Source organism: Tiliqua scincoides, chromosome 8 (assembly GCF_035046505.1).
Source record: "Tiliqua scincoides isolate rTilSci1 chromosome 8, rTilSci1.hap2, whole genome shotgun sequence".
Taxonomy (NCBI): domain Eukaryota; kingdom Metazoa; phylum Chordata; class Lepidosauria; order Squamata; family Scincidae; genus Tiliqua; species Tiliqua scincoides.
In genome coordinates, this window is record NC_089828.1 from 6,557,118 (window position 1) to 6,575,065 (window position 17,948).

The 17,948-nt window shown below is 47.3% G+C and overlaps 2 protein-coding genes and 1 pseudogene across 2 annotated transcripts; 2 read left to right on the top strand and 1 right to left on the bottom strand.

The window, feature by feature from the left end:
* Window positions 1-55: 55 nt before the first annotated feature.
* Window positions 56-10,242, top strand: UBAP1L (ubiquitin associated protein 1 like). The gene is made up of 5 exons (XM_066636679.1): window positions 56-187; window positions 2,637-3,392; window positions 6,014-6,223; window positions 8,299-8,400; window positions 10,108-10,242. The coding sequence occupies exons 1-5, from the start codon at window positions 56-58 to the stop codon at window positions 10,240-10,242; spliced, it is 1,335 nt and encodes a 444-aa protein (XP_066492776.1).
* Window positions 10,243-12,877: 2,635 nt separating this feature from the next.
* On the bottom strand, window positions 12,878-16,582 carry KBTBD13 (kelch repeat and BTB domain containing 13). The gene has a single exon (XM_066635996.1). It carries the CDS (start codon window positions 16,426-16,428, stop codon window positions 15,067-15,069), a length of 1,362 nt encoding a protein of 453 aa, XP_066492093.1. The 5' UTR covers window positions 16,429-16,582; the 3' UTR covers window positions 12,878-15,066.
* On the top strand, window positions 13,927-14,043 carry LOC136659545 (5S ribosomal RNA; annotated as a pseudogene).
* Window positions 16,583-17,948: the final 1,366 nt, after the last annotated feature.

Genomic DNA, 17,948 nt, shown 5'->3' on the forward strand with positions numbered 1-17,948 from the left:
AAATAAAATCTCTTTGCATTTATTTTTATTAGAGTTTAACGTAACAAGAATCAGCATGAATTGCTTGGAGGATGTGCCATTCAGGATGACTGCGAACCTTGTAGACGATTCTGTTGGGGGAACAAATTTTGTGCATGCACCTGAGTTTGAGATGCCCAACTGTGAAGAGGTTTTAATGTGTGCAATGGTAAACAAGTCAATATATTAACCTTTCAAAAAATGTTTTCATTGCTTTTATGATATATTATCACAAACAAAACACAAAGCACCTCCACTTTTGAAATAAAGTATATAGTCAATGTGTTTCTTATGTATGAACTAAAGCAGCATTTCTCAAACTGTGGGTCAGGACCCACTAGGTGGGTCGCAATCCAATTTCAGGTGGGTCCCCATTCATTTCAATATTTTATTTTTAATATATTGGATTTGATGCTACCATGACATGTGACTACATTGGAGGAAATGTAATAGTTTTGTACTTTCAACAGGCTACTCTATGTGCTTTTAATAATGACAGTAAATGGGACTTACTCTTGGGTAAGTGTGGGTAGGATTGCAGCCTAGGATTGTTAAAAAATTTCCGGTTTGATGATGTCACTTCTGGTCATGGCATCACTTCTGGTGGGTCCTGACAGATTCTTATTCTACAAAGCAGGTCCCGGTGCTAAAAGTGTGAGAATCACTGAAGAGTTGTCTTTCTTTAAATGCCATTGGTTATTCTTCCATGTTTCTGATTGTTTAGCAATTTCAGTTTCTCAACATACTTTCACAAAGTCTGGAAACTTTTTCTTTTAACAAAATGAAGGTGAGGCTTTTACCAAACCCTTGCAGGCTCCAGAAAAGGTGACTATGCTGTTGCCTATCCTGGAGCTTGAGAATGCCTTCTCTTTACTGATAGTAAAACACTTTTTCTGAATCAGCTCTGATTTAGCACTATGCAAATGCACCTTCTGGAGCCTCAGGCTTGCATACTGTCTCATCTCCCACCAGGCTTGCATACTGTCTCGTCCCCCCCCCCCCGCCCCGCAATTATTCCTTCCTTCATTGTTTGTGCTACCCTGCAAACCAAGGTTGGAAACCACAATCAAACTCAAGGGTGTCCTGTTGAATTCAAGCTCCATGCAGTAACTCATGTGATCTAACTTCCTGGAGAGTTTCAAAACAACAGACTGCAGGAGGGTTTTTCTTAGGCGGAGGGAACAGGGAGACAGTTTCACTTAATGAGAAAGTGACAGTCACTTCACAATATCCAAATACACAAAGCAAAAACTGCAGCTTGACTCTGGTATGTGGTCCTATTTCACAGGCATAAACCACAGTTTCACCAGTTTGGATGACATTGCAAATTATGGTTTGCCTCAAACTGAGAAAGAGTGGAGGGATTTGCCATTGGGGAGGAGGGCGCCTCTTAGGAGCCTTCACAATATGAAGGTTAATTCTCCGTCGCATCCGAACTGGTCCAAAGTGCACATGCACCAGCTGAAATACATGAGCTTGCGTGAGTGTAAGTAATGCTCATCCTCCTGGTGGCTGCTGTTTTCCCTGATGACTTCCAGTCCATCTGCGAAAAATTAGCTTCCCACCACCCCTATGAGATGTGTTTTGGTAACATTCAGCATACTATGGTTCCAGAATGGAATGCTTGCATATCCTCGATTATGTGTATTGCCAGCAGCACTTCAAACCCTTTTGTACTGTAGTCTGGAATCTCTTATGTTCTTATGTTCTCTTTGGTCTGGAAAACCAAAGCAACCCTCTTCTCTCCACCCAATACCGTAGTTCTCCGTAATCAATATGCGACCACCAGCAGGGAGCATCCTTGCGCTTTGCCATTTTGTACATGGTTCAGAAACTTAACAACTCTTCTGCTATTGTATTCAGGATTTGATAGGAGCAGATGAAACCAGTAGCATAGCCAGAGGGGGTGCAAAGCAGTAAGTTTTGCAGGAAGCCTCACCACATTGTGCAGCAACTTTCCCTTGAAGCCAGACGTACGCCTTCATTTTGCTCCCACTGCCTGGAATGGCTTCAAAGGGGAAGAGGAGGGGCTCCTTGTACACTGCAGTGCAGCTCCCTGCAAAACTGTGTTTTGCACCCCACTAGCTACACCACTGGATTAAACAGTTGTAACAAAGTGCTTCCTGATGTTTTCCCTTTTGAGGCATTTTCCGCTTGCATCTGTTTTGATACGAAGCAGGGGACATAATATTTTGGTGCGTGAAGTCCTTCTGGTGGAAGGTTGCACAAGTTTTTGAATCACACCCAAGTTCTGTGTGGGTCAAATGTCTGTGTTAACAACCCTGATGAAGTGGTCTCTCTAAAGGCCCAATCCTATCCAACTTTCTAGTGCCGATGCAGCTGCGAAACAGCCCTGAGGTAAGGGAGCAAACATTCCCTTACCATGAGGAGGCCTCTGTGACTGCTCCATCACCACATGATGCAGTGTGTGCCCTGTTAGCATGACTGCATCAGTGCTGGAAAATTGGATAGGATTGGTCAGGTGGAATTTGCCTGATATCCAGCAGGTATTTTTTATCTTTTCTTAGCAGGCAATACCTTGGGATAGCATATCTCTATTCAGTTCAAATGACCCATGCCGTTCAAGATTCCTGACTCCCAATTTTTCACTTTGACAGCATGATTTTTCACTTGAGAAGAAAGTGCTATATTGGATCGAATCCGCCTCTCACCAAGATACTCCCTGGTACAAAGTGACTACCGATGTCGTCCCAACAGCTCCCCCTTGCTGGCTTCTCCTGGTGGACCCAAAAGAAAACTTGGTTGCTAGCCAGGAGACTTCTGTCAACAAAGTCAAGGATATGACCCCTGTCCGGAGGTGCATGAGCCTGGCCACTGCCATTGAGAAAAGTAGCTCTTCCAAGGATAATGGTAGACGAACAGACAAGGTGAATGAGGACCGATACTCTGAAGAGGATGAATGCTCTGAAAATGAGGAGTCTTCCTCGGAAATCAGCGAAGAAAAGACCGCATCAGATGCAAAGCGCACTCCCGGCACCTTGCCCCGATTTCCAAGTCTTCCCCAGTGTAGACCAAAGACTTCACCAGGGCTGCTGGCTGCCCCTCCAGAGAACAGTTGCCCCAATCCACCTCTGCTGAAGCAGCGGCGGTCCGTCCTTCTGTTCAACAATATGAAGAACGAGTTAGAAGGAGCTAAGAGGAAGCTTGTAGAAGCCACATTGCCCTCCAGGGCTTTCTCTCTCCACCAGCGTTCCCGGAGTAGCAGGAACCTGAGATATCGGTCTACTTCGGATGTATCCATGGTGGGGGCACTAACCCCCACACCTCCACTGACCCGCTTCTGCAGTCCAAGGCCACTCACAAATGGCAGCTTGGTAGTTCCACCAATCCGAAAACACAAGCCCACCACTGCAGTAAGAAATTACTCTTCTCTGCCTCTCTTTTTTCTTTCCACAGTTTTATGGAATTGTAGCATTTATTTACTATTTTTATTTCCTAAATTTCTACCTCACTTTATCTCCCCAAAAGGCATTCAAAGAGGCTTTCAAGTTCAGACTTGTACTTAGTGTCTATAAATGTATACTCTGTATAAAACGCATTCCAGGGGTCTTACAATAAATAAAATAGAAAACAAAATATGCAATAAAATCATTATCAAGTGACCAAAATGAAGTAGAATAAAATAAACATTTTGTCTTTCATGCTGTTGAAGAAAGGGGAGGATGTAAACACAAATCATTAGTGAGGCATTAGTGAGGGGCTTGTTGATACACCTACAAGGTACGTATTTCTGCTGCACAGCAGCTGTTAAGTCTTAATTATTGAGCCATTATCCCTCCAGGCTGCTCAGAGCGCCCTTTCCTTGCGTCATAGGACTGTTCCTAAGACGTCCAAACAAGATAAGTCTGAGGCGTCAAGGAGGCCTGCTGTTTTGCTGACTTTTCCACTGACGTACCTATCTCTTGAAAAGAAGATCCGAAGCCAACTGGCCACCTGCCTTCTTTCCTTATTGACTGCAATATCTTTAGTCTGCTCTATCCTTCATGCAAGGGGCCTCTTCCAAAGAAGTTCCTAGAAGAAAGTGCTGGGATTGAGATGGTTAGCCTGTCAGGTGCCATTTCTCAGGATGCAGATTAATTTGCCCCAATCTGTGTCAAGCCATGCTTGTAGCTTCTGTCAAAGAACCCTAGGAACTATAGTCTTGTGTATCTGCTGAGCATCCATTTGGAGACCCCTAACTTACCCTAGTACAGCTGTTCAGATTCTTCAAGAGGGGAAATGCAATAGTTAAGGCGGTATGAATCTGTAGTAGTACAGACACATCTTGAGGGCCCAGTCTTTGTTGCACCAATAATGTGGCTTGAATTGATGTCTGTAGGGTTTTGCTGCTCAATCTGATCAGGAAAACCATGCTGTGTAGCTCGTGTTGGACTGTACCACTTTAGAAAATAGGGTTGAAGAGGGGTGTGTGTCAATTCTGTGAATAAATCACAGATTGATAGTTTAGTACAGGGGTGTCAAACATAAGGCCCACGGACCAGTTGTGGCCCCCAGAAGCAATTGATCTAGCCCCTGTTACAACTGAGTTCTCCCAGTGTGATAACCTGGGTCTTGAAAATATCCTGATATCTTAAAAATATCAACAAGATTTGCACATTTTCTCTTCTGTCATTTGCAGCTAATGAGTTTCTGTGTGAGAACAAAGTGCTTATTTCTGGTCATCACCTGCTTAATGATGTCACTTCTTGCTTAGTATGTCACTTCCGGTCCTCAGCAGGCACCATGAATGCCACCTTCAGCCCTCTATATGAAATGGGTTTGACATCTCTGGTTTAGTTGATGGGTCATGTCAGCTGTACAATCAGTGTAATATGTGGTTTTGAGATTATCTATAGAATTGCTCTGTATGTTGCTTTGAACAGTCAAGAAATCCTGTAGATAAGTAAGAAATAGAATTATGCAGCCCAATTCGTTTACTCAGAACTAAATCCCACTGTATCCAATGGGACTTACTTCCAGATGTCTGTAAAGAAGTGGTAGCCTAAATTATGTTTCTCTACATACCGGCTTGTGTGAGTGATTTTGAGTTCCCTACATACAGAAAACTGGCCTACTGGGGAGAAGATTAATCTTAGAGCCTTCTGACATTTCCTACAATTCAAGATGTTTTTATATGGGGAGAATTTGAACATAGAATTCCTTCCAGCTGTGTTTCAGCCCAGCAAGAGCTGCAAGATGGGACTGTAGCATTTATAAAACTCAGTGAAGCTCAGCTCTTGCCAGGGGGTTAGGCAACCACATAGTAGCTTGTCACTCCGTGTTGCTTTGAAAGACACTTCCAAGAGATTTGTGAAAGTGTGGAAACACATTTCAAGGTCCATGTTGGTGGAACACTGGCTGAAATGCTTCACCACAATTAGAACTCTGGGCAACAGAAAATACAAATGAACAGCACATCAGAGCACAATCCCTGACTGCTGCTAACAGCAGCAATATTGCATTTTGTATTTAAATGGCATGTTGTTCGTTTAGGTGCTGATCACAAGTTTCTAGTCTTCACTGTAGTCTTAGCAGCCAGTGTCATCTCCTTGGAAACGTAAGTTTTATTCCAAGCAAGAGTCACTCAAATTTGCAATAAACCTTCAGGAAGTCATTAGCACTGCGCTATCACTTTTCAGAGTAGTTTAGGTTTTCTCTGCCGTAAGATTCGTTCAGCGCATTCCCCTTTAAGAGTGCTTAGGACTGGCTAGAAAAACACAGGCTTAAAGGGGAAAAATACATGCATGAAACACCACATAGTCCCACCCACCTCTTCTTTGAAGGAGGGAACCAAAAGGGGAATTGTTTTGCCTATGGCAGTTTTCCTAACTTGTTTCACAGTCTACCTAGATTAATTTTAATAGGACTAAGACTTGAAGTGATGCTCCTGAGTGTCTTCCAGAGAAGGATCTTTCTAGAAATGGTGTTAAGTACCACACTCTGGCATGTTGCTTGCACACTAACCCTCATTTAGTGCTCTGTTTTGTTTTCTCAGTCCCTCAGCCCTTATTCCTGCCTCCCGCCCCCTCCCGGGGCCCAGCAATCTTCTGGTTCCCACAGAACTCATCCTGACTCAACAGCTGACCTGCTTTCAGCTCTTAGCCAAGAGGAGCGTGACCTCATCGAGCCTGTTTTAGCCTTGGGCTATCCAATACGCAGGGCAATCCTTGCTCTCCAGAAGACTGGGAGGCAAAGCTTGGGGCAGGTCAGTGCGGTTTCTTGTCCCTTCTTTTGTACAGCTGCAGAAGGACTTGGGGAGGCAAAGGAGAACCTTAACCGGCTGATCCTGAGCTGAGGTTGCACCAGTTCACCACAAGCACACATTGTAAGCAGCTCTATGTGTGGAACCATTCCGCTGCTTTAGAACAGCTGTGTTTGTTCAACTGTGGGCACAATCCTAACCAGATCTACTCATAATTAAGCCATATTTTATTCCACAGAAGTGACACTGAGCAGGCAGGGGGATTTAGTTTCCTAAGATCTGAGCTGCCTCGTTAAATACAATCAACTTTCTAGTCCTTATGATTGTGAAAGATAGAAAGATACTTACAGAAGTGTGTGAAGAAGAAATCTGAACTATAAGCCAAAGGTGATGGGTCTGAAGGCTTTTACTTGATGGAGGCCATCAGATCAGGGACGTGTGGTGGGGAGGCAGGTGAGGCAGAGTCTCCCCGTTGTAACCCTTTGAAAAGCACCGCCACTGTGAGAGGTGTGCAAGCACACACAACCCATGTGCTCCGCACACCTCCCACAGTGGTGGCGCTTTTCGAAGGACTATGGCGGGGAGGCTCTGCCTCACCTGCGCCCCCAATCACACACATCCCTGCATCAGGTGTAATTCTTGGCACCTCTCCATAGCTAGCAGAAGCAAATGCTTTATGCAGACAATCAATTATGCCAAATAAAGCAAAGCTTGCAAATGTTTGCTTGCTTTAGATAACGAACTCAAGTAACAAAATTTAGGGTTTCTTGGTGCAGCAGGTTTAATTACTCTGGCTTTTTTTTTTTAATTGAAATGAGTAGTGCACACAGCTCTGCCCTCAGCCGTCCTTCCACTTTCTTGTGCACAGGATTGGTTATAGTGGGATTTCAGAATTGTCTGTTGCAAAAAGAAGGAGCCCTCCCACATGCATGAACCCTTCAGGTCAGCCAAGAGAAGTGGGATGACATGAGGCAGTTTCTCTGCTTGTGGGCAAAAACATTGTCTACTATTTAGAAAACAGAAGTTGTGATGGAAACAAAATGCAGCCAAGTGAAGGATAAACAAGCCATGTTGCAATTTTTTGTCCTAAGTTACATCGGAGTTCTCAGCCAAACAGAGTCCTTTGAGGGCACTTTTATGACCTTTGGACCAAATGAATATATGCACGAAAGGAGAGCTTTATTGCCTTGGGCCAAAGATCCATCTAGTTCAGTGTTTTCTTGAGAAGCAATGAGCCAGATGCATGTCTCAGCAGAACTCACAAGCAGTGTTACAATAAGCCAAGTGTCAAATAGTGGGGCTCAGTACAAGCAGCTCAGTACAGAATGGTGACTCAGGAATGGAGCCAGGCAGCTACTTCACCCCATGCGCCACTGACTGGGAAAACCAGTGTCCTGAGGAGACCCCCCACCCCACACACTTGCATGCCTAAGATGCAGAAGACTGCAGATTGCCCAGACTTGGAAGAACTGAAATGCCTCCCCTGGTTCTGATCAGCTAAGTGGCATCACTGAAATGACAACTGACACATGGGACAGGTCAGAGGATCTGGATGAATATCTGTCCTTGGGCACAATTTTTTCTTCTCCCCACATCATACAGTCCGTGTTTGTGGCCACAATCTGAGATCCGTTGTGTATTCGGCTCTTCAGTGCTTGGTGATGTGCTCCTTTGGGGAGGACGGTTATGGTTTCGTCCTCAGGTCTGAAGTACCCAGGCCCTGCTAGAACCAGGACAAAGGATGTTTGTGAGTGACACATGGAGATGAGCCAGTTAAATGCCCCCTGTCTTGACTTAGTGGATACCCAGAGACTGACTTGCTCTGCCTAGGAGGAATTCCATCCCGCCCCATGTTATATTGGCGGAAATGGTGGGGAGAGGTTTTCCCCTCCGCTGCTGGACGTGGGTTGGCTGACTTGAATGAGCCATGAGTTCCAAAAGCACCATTCTTCCAGTCAAATGCTCCTTTCCTGGCATGTACAGGGATGGAATTGTGTGGGATGGTGGTCTGCAGATGGAACATCCTAAGTCAGATTCCAGTGGGGGGTGCTAATCCTTCCCTTGTTTTCCCTGCACAGTTTCTCAGTTACCTCAGTGCCTGCGACAAGCTGCTGAAACAAGGCTATGAAGAGGCACAGGTGGAGGAAGCCATGGAAATGTTCCAGAACTCAGAGAAGAAGGTCAGAGCTGTGGAGAAGGCTGTAGGGCCTCTCAGGGCTGCATCTGAGGCTCCTGGCCCTGTTCCAAGTGATGTAAGCAGGAAAGGCAGGGGCCTGCCCTGAGGAAGAGGCTCCATTTCTGCAATGGTGGAGGGCAAAGGACCCCAAGAGAGGAATGCCGGCCAAAGCAGGGGCTTGAGCTCAGGCTTTATTTTTTATTTTTTATTTTTTTTGGGGGGGGGGGGGAGGGAAACAGACAGTATTATTATCATGTATCCAGTGCCATCCATGTTGATGAGAAGGCAGGACCTAAGGGGCTGACAAACTAGAAAAGAGATACAAGGGAGAAGGGGGGGATAGAGAGGCTTGATGCACTCTGGAGAGGGACTTAGAGGAGTGGGCAAGAGAACACTCGACAGGCATTCCAAGTGGGAGTTCAAGGCATGGGATCAGGACAGAATGTCTGAAGTGAAAGTGGAGCACAGAAGGTGGAGAAGTTGGACAAACTCCTCTGAACGTGACCTGGAGACAATTTTAGATGTAACCTCCTTGAGGCAAGGACCTGCCTTGTCTTGTTTCACCAAGTGCCACAGGCTCTGGTAGCACTCGTAAAAAGAGTAAATAATGACAATGACTAGCTAGCAAATGGCAACCAACCACAGAACCAGTGGTTCTGTTGCTAGGATGCAAGGAAGTACTGTACACAATGCCCCATCACCCATCTGGAATGGGAAGCTCTGCTGGTTTCTAGACCCCATGGACCTAACTACAGTACTACTATTCATTTTCTGCAATTTCCCATGTTCCTTTTTGTCCTACTGAAGCAATCAGAAAAATAAGGTATACGATACATATTCCCACAGATCACTTATATTTCTGAGCTGTCTGTGATGGATCAGGAGAGAGACCTTGAGGTGCTGCTGGGAAGCTCAATGGATGTGTCGACCCAGTGTGCAGCAGTGGTGAAAAAGGCCAATTCCATGTTTGAGACTATTAATAAAGGGGTTGAGAATAACACATCAATATTATTTATGCCGGTGTACAAATCAATAGTAAGGCCACATCTGGAGTATGGTGTCCAGTTCTGGTCACCACATCTCAAAAAAGATACAGTGGAAATGGAAAATGTGCAGAAGAGAGTGACCAAAATGATTACTGGGCTGGGGCACTTCCCTACAAGGAAAGGCTACAGTGTTTGGGGCTCTTCAGTCTAGAAAGAAGGAGCCTGAGTGGGGATATGATTGAGACATTTAAAATTATGCATGGGATGGATAGAGTGCATAGAGGGAAGTTCTTTTTGCCTCTCACACAACACCAGAACCAGGGAATATCCATTAAAACAAAGTTGTGGGGGAATTAGAACAGAAAAAAAAGAAAATATTATTTACTCAGAGGGTAATCAATCTGTGAAACTCCTTGCCACAGGATGTGGTGATGGCACCTGAAGACCTAGATGTTTTTAAAAGGGGATTGGGCACACTGATGGAGGAAAAGTCTGCCACAGGTTACAAGCCATGATGACTACATGCAACCCCTGGATTTTAGAGATAGCCTATCTTTGAATGCCAAAGGTGTTGCAACAGGATGAAGGTTTCTTGTTGCCTTGTGTACGCCCTGAGGAATCTGGTGGGCCTCTGAGAGAGAGAGGAAGCTGGACTAGACGGGTCTTTGTCCTAATCCAGTGGGATGTTTCTTATGTTTTTAACTTTTGTTTCCTTTGAATTGCAGGCTGCAGAATTTCTTCATCTGCTAGCGCAGTTCAATGACATGGGTTTCCAGCAGGCTGACATAAAAGAGGTCCTTCTGCTGTGTGAAAACCACAGAGATAAGGCCCTTGAGGAGCTCATGACGCCAACCCAGTGAACGCCCTGCTAGTTTCAAAGCCATCCCTCTTCCATTCCAAGAAGGGGCAGCAGAACACGTCACAGCCTGCAGATGTGGAAGCATGCAGACTATGCTGCCTGGAGTCTGTCCAGTCGGGCACCTGGTTCACAATGCTGGTCTGCCAGACGCATCTGGGAAGGTGGGGAAGCATTCACTATCTCAGCTGGGCCTTTTCCCCAGCACCTGGTTCTCCAAGGCACACTGACTCTGATCATGGAGGCTCCACGCAATTACCTTTAAAAGACAACAAGAGACCAGTCTTCTGCGAATTCATATCAGCCCACCCTTTTCTTTCTTTCTGTAAAACTCCTAAACCAGTGAGCATCTCCACATCTTGTGGCTGAAAATGTTTGCAGAAGGAATCTATGCCTAAAGTCCTTCCATGGGCACAGCAGGCTGTGCTCACACTCAGGCAAGCCCACAGATTCAGCACATACCCAAACTGCATGATCTCAACTGTTACCCTGCACATACCTGATCTTGTCTGATCGCGGAAGCTAAGCAGGGTCAGGCCTGGTTAGTACTTGGATGGGAGACTGCCTGGGAATACTGGGTGCTGTACTGGCTTATACTATAGTCTTTCGAGACTGAAGGTTGCCAACCAGGCCAGGGGTGTCCAAAGTTTTTGGCAGGAGGGCCACATCATCTCTTTGACACTGTGTTGGGGGCCGGGGGGGAATAATTAATTAACACTTAAAATTTGAATAAATTTACATAAGTTTACATAAATTAATATACTAGAGGTGGAACTTATATGAATGAATGAAGGTTTTGCAATAGTTCAAGGCCTATAAAAGGTCTTGCACAAAGCAAGGCTGGCTCTTTCTTTGCTGCCGCTACTGCATCACAGACGTGAAACAGCAAGTAGTGGAGGGTGCCCTCATCCCACAGCTCATGCGAGAGGTCAAACAGTCGCCCTCACGCTGAGAGCAGTTGCGTTGGGCCATTGCGGGCTCCAGCAAGTTTCCGGAGGGCCAGAGGCTCATTGGAGGCTGGAGTCTCCCTGAGGGCCGCATTGGGAGTCCTCGAGGGCCGCAAGTGGCCCCAGGGCCAGGGTTTGGGCACCCCTGGTCTAGGCTGCACTTTGCATCGGTTTGCAAACGGGTCTGCAATATTTGCAACTAGAGCCTGCTTCAGATGCTCTCCTCTGCAACAGAGCACATTTCCTCGTAACGTGTACCATGACCGGTTTTATTGTCTAATGTTATTTTTATCTGCTGTAACATCACGGTACATGCACTGACTTATTTTGGCTGGAAGTTGGGGTTTTTCCTGGCCCTGGACTGAAAGATAGTTGAATAAAACAGCCCTGCAGGGTAATCACACAGGTATACTTAACTACACATCCAAGTTCCTGTTTCTTCCATGGTGTTGGACTTTTACTCTGTCACTGCTAAAAGGAGTTTTTGGACTTGGACTTTAAAAGTTTTTGCAAATTGCCAGCTTGCACTGGGAAATCAGAAACCAGCAGGAGCAACTGCAAAGCCTGGCTAAGCTCTCTCTCTGATACCAATGCAGAAGGAGATAGTGCTGCTAAGCTCCCTCTAGGAAGAAAAAGGTCAGGAATGTTATTACCCTGAATTGCTTCCAAAGTTTGGGTGTTTTATTGGGGGGGGGGAGGTTGCAGTACATTTGATAGGCCCCCAACTCCCCTTTTTATTTAACTGAAATCCACAGCTAACAGCAGATTTTCCTAGAATACGCCTAGTCCTTGCTGCCCCATCACCCAGCAGGAGTGACCAGGCTTGTAAGCAGAGCTTCCCCTGGGGGCTCAGCCTCCAAGGGACCCAGTTTTCCCTGTTGGTGGCAGTAGCAGGAGCTAGTCAGGGGTTGTGCCCTGAGCTGTCTTGAGGCACTGAGGTCTCAGCTGCTGGCCAGTGATGCTAACCCCTTATGCCAGCCTTGTACTCACTGGGATTCCTGGTTATATCAGACCCAGGAGATTAAATTCATGATCTGTGTTTGGAACACAGAGCATCTTATAGCCAGGCACACAAGATGTGTCTCAGAAACTACAGAAGGAATTCTTCCCTCCCTCTTCCCTCATCACACCATGAATGAGTCTACTGACTGCTCCGGAGACAGGAATATTTGATACCTGTTCGGCAGCTGTGTGTTTCGGCCAAATAAAAAGCTTTCACATTTCTCATTAAAGGAGGAAGGGAAAACAAGTATGATATTCGACCAAGTGTAGCAGACGAAAACAAGCATCCTTTGTGGTTGGTAGGCACCTGATACAGCATGTTTGTCTTTAGTAAAACACCTTATGCCCAGTCTGGTAGGTGCGTCTTCATATTTTGGTGGAAGATGCTTGGGAAGCCCAATGAAATACTTTACGTGTTATATAAGTACTAAATGTGCAGTCATCCCTGTCCTGGAGCTTGATGGAAAATCTAGAATGCAGCCCTGGGACAATGGACCAGAGTTCAGATGGGGGCAGTAGCATAGCTACAGGGGTGCAAAGCACTAAGTTTTGCAGGGCACCTCACCTTGGCAGACCCTCCCCTTCAGAGCCATTCAGGGTGGTGGGCGCAAAACAGAGGCATACGCCCCCTCTAGCTCACTATTGGGTAGGGGAGGCAATGGAGGCAAACATTAACATGTACTCATCATTCTGTTTTATTGTGGTATAGACTGACGTGAACCACCTGGAGCCGTTTTTGTAAAAATTTCTGTATCTTTAGAAATAAACAAAATGCAAACGTACATGACTTTTCTGCTAGTTTAACCTCTGTCTAGTGAGGTGCTGGGAGGGCTCCTAGCTCTTCCCATCACACCCTTGCTCCCTGGAGATCTTGGCTCTTCCCAGCACACAACACAGTTTCCCACAAAGAAGGAATGGCCGTTAAACCAGCTTATGCCTGTGACGTAAATGCTCCCCTAAGGTGAACATTGTCATTCATGGTAGCCAGCAAGAGTTAAAAGGGCAGTGCTCACAAACTGTGATCTAATGAGCCACAGTTAAGACCAAAGGCAGTCAAGCATGATGCTCTGTTTCTAGAACCCACCGCAAGAATGGCTTCAATCATAGCCCCTCAAAGAACCACTTGGTGGCTGCTGATGTGCAATCCCTCCTGCCCAATACTTTCCTTTTGCACATGTGCAGGAGTCATGGGGAGAAGATGTTTACAAGGGAGTGGCTTTTGTTTTCTTGCTTTGGAGGGAGGGGCTGTGCACTCCCTCAAACAGCACCATCTGGATGTCATTCAGAGCCGCTTCATGCAAGGGGAAGAAAACATTTTCTTTATGTGCCCAGTCCTGGAAATTTAAATGAGGATCTGAGCCAGGCAGTGTTTGTTATGGAGTTACTCACTCCCTGGTGAGTAGCTATTTATAGCCCATCTCGATTTGAATCGCTGGGAACGTAAAACTTCCAAGCACACACACACAACCCGCTTGCATCCTCCCAGGATACTGAGGCTCTGACCAATGTCACTGCCTGGGAGAGACCCAAGCGCCCTTCACAGGACAGGAGAGTGCTTTCCTCAGACTAGCATGGCCTAAATCCTTGAGTTCAGTGGGACTTGATGCTTAACAGTCTCTGGATCATGGCCAGATTTTCAACCATATGCATTTGCAATGAGATCTCTACAAATTATGAATATCGACATGCTTCGCTTTTCGAGAGCTCAAGCAAAGTGCTGAAAACCCCCCCCCCCCAATTATAGCAGCAACTGTTACCCTGCACATGCCCAATCTCGTCTGATCTTGGAAGCTAAGCAGGGTCAGGCCTGGTTAGTACTTGGATGGGAGACCGCCTGGGAATACCGGGTGCTGTACCAGCTTATACCAAAGTCTTTCGAGACTGAAGGTTGCCAACCATCTCCCTATACTGAACACTATCTCCCAATCTTGTCTGATCTCGGAAGCTAAGCAGGGTCAGGCCTGGTTAGTACTTGGATGGGAGACCGCCTGGGAATACTGGGTGCTGTAGGCTTATACCATAGTCTTTTGAGACTGAAGGTTGCCAACCATTATTTATTCAAAAAGCGACATACATGCCTATCACAGGGCTTTGCTGTCCAGAACTGGAGAACACTTAATCCTGAATCACCTTCAGATGAGGAGACTCGTGGAGACACGCATAGTGAGAGTAGACTGATCCCCCTGTCTGCCCAGGGTCTTAAAGGACCCTGTCTACCATCACTGCACTGAGCCCTGAACTCTGGTGCTCTTAAGGAGGCTGCAATGTTCCTCCCCCACATCGCAGCCCCTGCCTTCAGCTTGCTGCCTCCTGTCTTCTCTTTGGCCACTGCTGACAGCTGCCACAGTAGTCTGGTGAGCACCAAAACAAGGTGACCTTGCAAGTGCCCTCCTAATTACCATTGGTCACCTGTTGACAGATGGCTCCTCCTGTTTGCCCCTAGCTGTTGGCAGTGCCAAAGACCTACTTATGTGCCAACAGCCGAATGGATTCTCCACTCCAGGCAGGAGTCCATCTGCTGTAGCAGGAAGAGGAAGCCATGCCATAAGGGGACTGGCTGTAACTTTGTGGCAGGGTGCCTGCTTTGCATACAGAGGGTCTCAGGTGACCACATCTCCAGGGAGGAACTGGCAGAGACCCTCCTCTGTCTAAAACCCTGGAGAAGTGCAGCTGCCAGTTCTCAGGTCACATTGAGCTAGGTGGGCCACTGACTCAAGAGAGGACAGTTTCATACACCTGAGTGCCCCTCTTGAGATTCTGTTGCCCTAAAAAGATGCAGAAAATCAGACTACATTTGGCTGTACCCCAGGAAGCCTGAAAAGGTAGGCATCCAAGACTGGATGAGCCTGAAGTCTCCAAGGTGATGGGGATGGACTCAGTTACGTTGCAATGCTGTGGTCTGTTCTGGGAAGCCTGAGGAGGAAGGTCTGTAGAGAGCCGCTCCTCGGGAAACCAGCTCTCTCTTTCTTGAACTTCCACGTGTTATCCTCAATGGTGTACAGCAGGGTGAGCATCTTGTTGACCGTATAAACTGTATCCCCCCTGATGACAGCTGTGAAAAGGGCCCCTTTGCTGTTCATGTACTGCCCGGGCATAGAGGTCCACTGCCTAGTGGTCAAATTGAAGCAATCCATCACACAGCGCAGGAAGTCGTCAAAAGGCCCATTCCGCATGATGTACAGGTTGTCCCGGTGGGCCACCATGCTGTGGCCGTAGCTCTGCATCCTGTTGAGGGTGGAAATGGGAAGCCACTCGTCCTTCTGGGGCTCGTACTCGTAGATCATGGTGGTATCCAGAGGCTTCCACAAGCAGACAAAGATTCGGCCCATGGCCTGGGCACAAGGCACGGCCGCTGCCGGCTGAGGCAGGTCTGAGACAAAGCTCCAGGTGTTGGTGGACATGTCATACTTTTCCACCGACTTCAGGGAAGTCTTCTCAAACTCCCCACCAATGGCATAAAGATACCCTTCTTGGGCTGTCAATGTGATGTCGTAGCGGAGCTGCTGGGGTCCAGGGAACTCGCTCCAGCTATTGGTGGCCACATCATAGCAGAAGCTTTGATCCACAACCTGCTTGTTGTAGCCGTAGACCCCACCCACAATGTAAATCTTGTTGTCCAGGGTGGTTGTGCCGGCCAAGAATGTGCTGGCGGACAACGGTAAGCAGGAAAGTGTCCTCCAGGTGTTGCTCGTCTCCTCCAGGTAGCAAATGGTCCGCGAGAGGTCCTCCAGAAACTCGAACGTGGGCGTGTGAGCTCCCACGGCAGCAAACGTGCTGGGGATTAGGGACTCCACGTAATCCAGGAGTTCTGGGGAGAGGCAGTCCAGGTACTCCTCCAAGTCAGAGTAACTGTCCCGTATGTACAGCGCAGCGCTACGGAAGAGGTCCAGAAGGCCAAACATGGCAGCAGCTTGGTACAAGAGGATGCAGTTGTCGGAATTGAGGGAGCAGATCAAGAACTTGGCCAGGGATTTTACCTGCAGGAAGGCAGCGCACTCCACAGCTCTCAGATTCTCCTCGCAGCTCAGCAGAGGGTACTCCCCCCGCAGGATCTTCAGCATGATGAGGAATCCTGTGGCGGTCAGTTCTCGGATCTGGATCTCTTTTTGTGTGCTCTCCCGCATGCCAGACTGGAAGAGGGCACGGAAGTACTCGCTGTGCTCCACCAGAACAGCTTTCTCCACGGAGAAGAACTCATCTTCCACCTGGATCCGCACTCTCTCGGCAAGCTGGGACTGCATGGCCCAGTCCGGGGGAGGGGCTGCCTTCTCTGTGCCTCAGTGCACAGAGAAGCAGGGGCTAGAGGAACACCCTTTATTTACGCTGAGCGATCTTTGTCTTACTGTATCTGTCTGAAGCTGCAAACTTTGTAGCAGAAATGCCTCCATCTAAAGATAGCTGAGACCCATGTGACTAAGGAGCAGCCAGCCGCAAACTGATATCTGTGGCATTTGTCCATGTAGAGGAACTGCTGGGGGGGGGGGAGTCAGCGGGTCATTGGAGGTTGCCCTCAACTAGGTGAATATGTCCTAAGAGGAAAAGACTTCAAAGCCTCTAGGGAGCATCACTGGAGGTCGATCAAAAGTACCGAAAGCTCCTCCAGTCTGATAACCTGCCACCAGCTAGGACTTCATATGGCTTTGCCTTGTCTGGAGTGAGTGCATTCAACCTTACTATTGTCTGCTCCGGTTCTCTTGGAAGCTTCTGCATGGAAAACAGGGATCCTCTGCTGAGTGACAGACCCCCCCCCCCAAAAAAAAAAACCTTTCATGCAACATCCAACCTGGGGGGGACATGATTGAGACATACAAAATTATGCAGGGGATGGACAGAGTGGATAGGGAGATGCTCTTTACACTCTCACATAACACCAGAACCAGGGGACATCCACTCAAATTGAGTGTTGGGAGAGTTAAAACAGACAAAAGAAAATATTTCTCTACTCGGCGTGTGGTTGGTCTGTGGAACTCCTTGCCACAGGATGTGGTGATGGCGACTGGCCTGGACGCCTTTAAAAGGGGATTGGACAAGTTTCTGGAGGAAAAATCCATGACGGGGTACAAGCCATGAGGTGTATGCGCAACCTCCTGATTGTGGAAATGGGCTATGTCAGAATGCCAGGTGCAAGGGAGGGCACCAGGATGCAGGTCTCTTGTTTTCAGGTGTGCTCCCTGGGGCATTTGGTGGGCCGCTGTGAGATACAGGAAGCTGGACTAGATGGGCCTATGGCCTGATCCAGTAGGGCTGTTTTTTATGTTTATGTTTATGACTTCTTGCCTTCAGGGAATCCTCCATGTCCAATAGTCTGCCAGGGGAAGCCTGAATGTTACAAAGAGAGCAGGATTTGACAAGAGCCAGGCCTCACTGGTGCTCAGCACAAATTAAAACCATGAATGCTCCCCTGCTTGGTTCTGGAATGGAGCCCAGAAGAGGAATCCCAAATCAATGGTGTCATGCTGTACACCAGCACGTACACACCAGCAAAATGCCCCTCCAGCTTTTCTAAATGCTTGAGAGGAAGAATCAATCTGCTGGGTGGGGGCAGGGTGATCCAGCACGAGCCCCCCACCATCTCTGCAGCATTGGATTTCCTTCCTGGACCTGCCTTCCACGATGGAGGTCCCTGTCCCGCTCACAGCAAAGGTGGCAAGGTCTTCCTGCTGCCTCCTTCCTCTCTCACATAAGCAAGTTTTATGGTTGCAATTAGATGACACAACTGGGTAAATCTTCCAGTATTTTGTCTGCTGTAAGGAAGGTGGAC

Excerpts from the sequence above, each read along its gene's own strand:
- UBAP1L (XM_066636679.1), top strand. The coding sequence starts at position 56 with ATGAATTGCTTGGAGGATGTGCCATTCAGGATGACTGCGAACCTTGTA. Across the intron at positions 6,224-8,298 it reads GGAGGCAAAGCTTGGGGCAG|TTTCTCAGTTACCTCAGTGC; the intron begins GTCAGTGCGGTT and ends TTCCCTGCACAG. Across the intron at positions 8,401-10,107 it reads TCCAGAACTCAGAGAAGAAG|GCTGCAGAATTTCTTCATCT; the intron begins GTCAGAGCTGTG and ends TTTGAATTGCAG.
- KBTBD13 (XM_066635996.1), bottom strand. The coding sequence starts at position 16,428 with ATGCAGTCCCAGCTTGCCGAGAGAGTGCGGATCCAGGTGGAAGATGAG.